The sequence below is a fragment of the Triticum dicoccoides genome, chromosome 3B (genome assembly GCF_002162155.2).
Source record: "Triticum dicoccoides isolate Atlit2015 ecotype Zavitan chromosome 3B, WEW_v2.0, whole genome shotgun sequence".
Taxonomy (NCBI): Eukaryota; Viridiplantae; Streptophyta; class Magnoliopsida; order Poales; family Poaceae; genus Triticum; species Triticum dicoccoides.
In genome coordinates, this window is record NC_041385.1 from 857,520,362 (window position 1) to 857,522,954 (window position 2,593).

Here is a 2,593-nt window from a genome sequence, read left to right on the forward strand (position 1 = left end):
TCCCTAAGGCATTTCCCTCCATTCCAAGATACAAGGTGTAGTTTTTTATGAAAAAACAAATTTCTCTATGCCCGGCCAAATTTAAAATAAAATATCTCTATGTATGGAAACAATTTAAGTTTTTATAAACTTGGTCAAACATAGAAACATTTGAAGAAAAAAAAGTAGAGCTTATATTTTGAAAATGGGATTTAGTAAGTACACCAATAATTCGATATACCCACAAAATGCTGGCTTTAGTTCCTTTCATGGTTCCTTTGTTGTAAGAAAGAAGCTAGTAGACACAAAGGGAATCAAATCATGGGAGGAGGCGGCCCTATCCTTATTCCTCTTCCCCACGCGGTTGCTCCCGTCCATCCTTTGCCAAAGGTACAGCATCTCGCATTTCCTTCTTCATCTTCTCTTTCTCCTCCTTCCTTGATGCTCACTCGCCTATAAATAGCCCTCGCTGCCTGCCATTGTTACTCAAGCCAGCAAGCAAGAAGCACAGAAGAAGCTCCTAGCCAACACCAATCAAAGCTTCCATCCAATCCCAAGCAACCTCGACGATGTCTTGCTGCGGAGGAAACTGCGGCTGTGGCAGCGCCTGCAAGTGCGGCAACGGCTGCGGCGGCTGCAACATGTACCCGGAGGCCGAGGCCGCCGGCGCCACCCTCCTCGTCTCCGCCACCGCCACCCACAAGGCGTACGTCCCTTCTCTTCTCCTCAGCTCATACATCATCATGCACTCGATCGTAATAGAGAGAATATGACTGTATGTTGATCTTGGTATGGATGGGGTACGTGCAGGAGCTCCAGCGGCATGGAGATGGCGGCGGAGAACGGCGGCTGCGGCTGCACCCAGTGCAAGTGCGGCACCAGCTGCGGCTGCTCCTGCTGCAGTTGCTAGATCCATCATCGGTCATGCATGCACCGCGTGCATCATATCTTTGATCGATCCATCCATCTACTTACCATGTAACGCTACCTGATCGAGGGTCTTTGTATGTATGTACGCACCTGCCTGCATGAGCAGAGCAGGTGCCATGCCATGCATGTAAACCCCTAAATAAAATCTCCCGTGGTTTAACCTATATAAATGCGTTTGTGTTATAGACCAGCTTCTGGCCCACGTTTACTATCAACTTGCAAGGTGCCTGGGTTGTTAATAGACCAGCTGAATGAGCTTCAGGTGCTACATTCGTGAAAAGGACTCGTGGTTTATAGCGCATATTGTAGCCTAGTAGCCACATATCAGCTGCGCTCAATATGCGGGATTTCCATTGGATCAGATCTTTCGCTTTGACGAATTTGGACCTAGCGAAAAAGATTCTTAAGCCTTCGCGCAAACAAGCAAAGTAGAAGCAAGACGAGGAAGCGGAGCTGTCGTAGAAGCAGTAGCTTCCCCCGACAATATACAATACAACAGTAGCGACCATGAATAAAAAAGCCCCTTGTTTAACGACTTCGCTGCTTTTCCCAGGCCGGAGAAGGGCAACTACTTATTGATTGATCGCCTTTCTTTGATATGTGTTCAATTTAGTATAATACAAACTACAACTAGATCAAAGCGGAAGGGCCACTCACTATAGAAGCTATAACTAGAAAAACCCTAGCCAATAGTTTAGTAGTCGGCCAAACCCCCATGCTCACGACATGTTCTTGATATTGATTGAGTTGGAGAGAGTCAGAGACTACCACGGAATCCTTCCATAGTCACCCCGGTGACCTTCGTCACCAAAGCGTCACAACAGTTTCCAAGACCCCTCATCTAATCTCCAGTGGGGATCAGCCGGAGCACATAAGAATGCCGACCACTACATAAGCCGCTGGCGGAGAAAGCTCGAAGAGCTTCCCTTCATTCGCTTCGCGGGAGTCGCACACAGCACATAGCTGGAAGTCAGAGGGCCCGTACTACCTGCCTAACCCTTCGCTCTGAGGGACCGTAGAACGGAAAGCGCCTTCTAAACAACTCGGCAGAAGGGAAGGGGCCTATGTATTTGCATGACCCCTGCGGATTTGACCCTACCTACACCCGGAGCCAACCCCCTAGCGGTCCTGCCACCACGCCGCTGAACAGGAGCTCGTGCGGAACCTTGGATTTCTGGCATAACAGCGATGGAAGGTATCAAAATATTACGGCCGCATAACCATAACATAGTATATACGGTAAGGTCGGCCAAAATATGGACACCCGAAGGGCCCGGCGCGCACAATCCTATCCTATCCGAGCCTGTCATTGCATGCACTTCGGACAGCCGTCCGTAGCATCATAAGCAGCACCTCCCTTTCGAGGTACCCAAATGGAACGGTCTTTATTTGTGTTGTTGGTTGGTCTTTCTCAACGTGGTCTATAGCACGAATAACCATTCTTTACAAGATAGGGCCGTTCACATGAAAGAAAATACAAAATCCATTCTTCATGGTCAGACGCATTTCTCCAAATCCTCCAGGATCACAAGTGGAACGCTAAGCAAGGGTGGGGAGGCTGCGAGCTCTGCGTCGAACAGAAAGAAGCAAGCAGGGGGTGTTGCCGTAGCGCGCCGGAGAGCAAGCGTAGGCAACCAAACTAAATAAGGCTACAAAAGTAGCTAGCTAGCGTTTTTAAGCTGGC

General features: G+C 48.8%; 1 protein-coding gene across 1 annotated transcript; it reads left to right on the top strand.

The window, feature by feature from the left end:
* The first annotated feature begins 458 nt into the window (after positions 1–458).
* LOC119278992 (metallothionein-like protein 2C) lies at positions 459–1,092 on the top strand. Its single transcript, XM_037560397.1, has 2 exons — positions 459–685; positions 790–1,092. The coding sequence occupies exons 1-2, from the start codon at positions 549–551 to the stop codon at positions 887–889; spliced, it is 237 nt and encodes a 78-aa protein (XP_037416294.1). The 5' UTR covers positions 459–548; the 3' UTR covers positions 890–1,092.
* Positions 1,093–2,593: the final 1,501 nt, after the last annotated feature.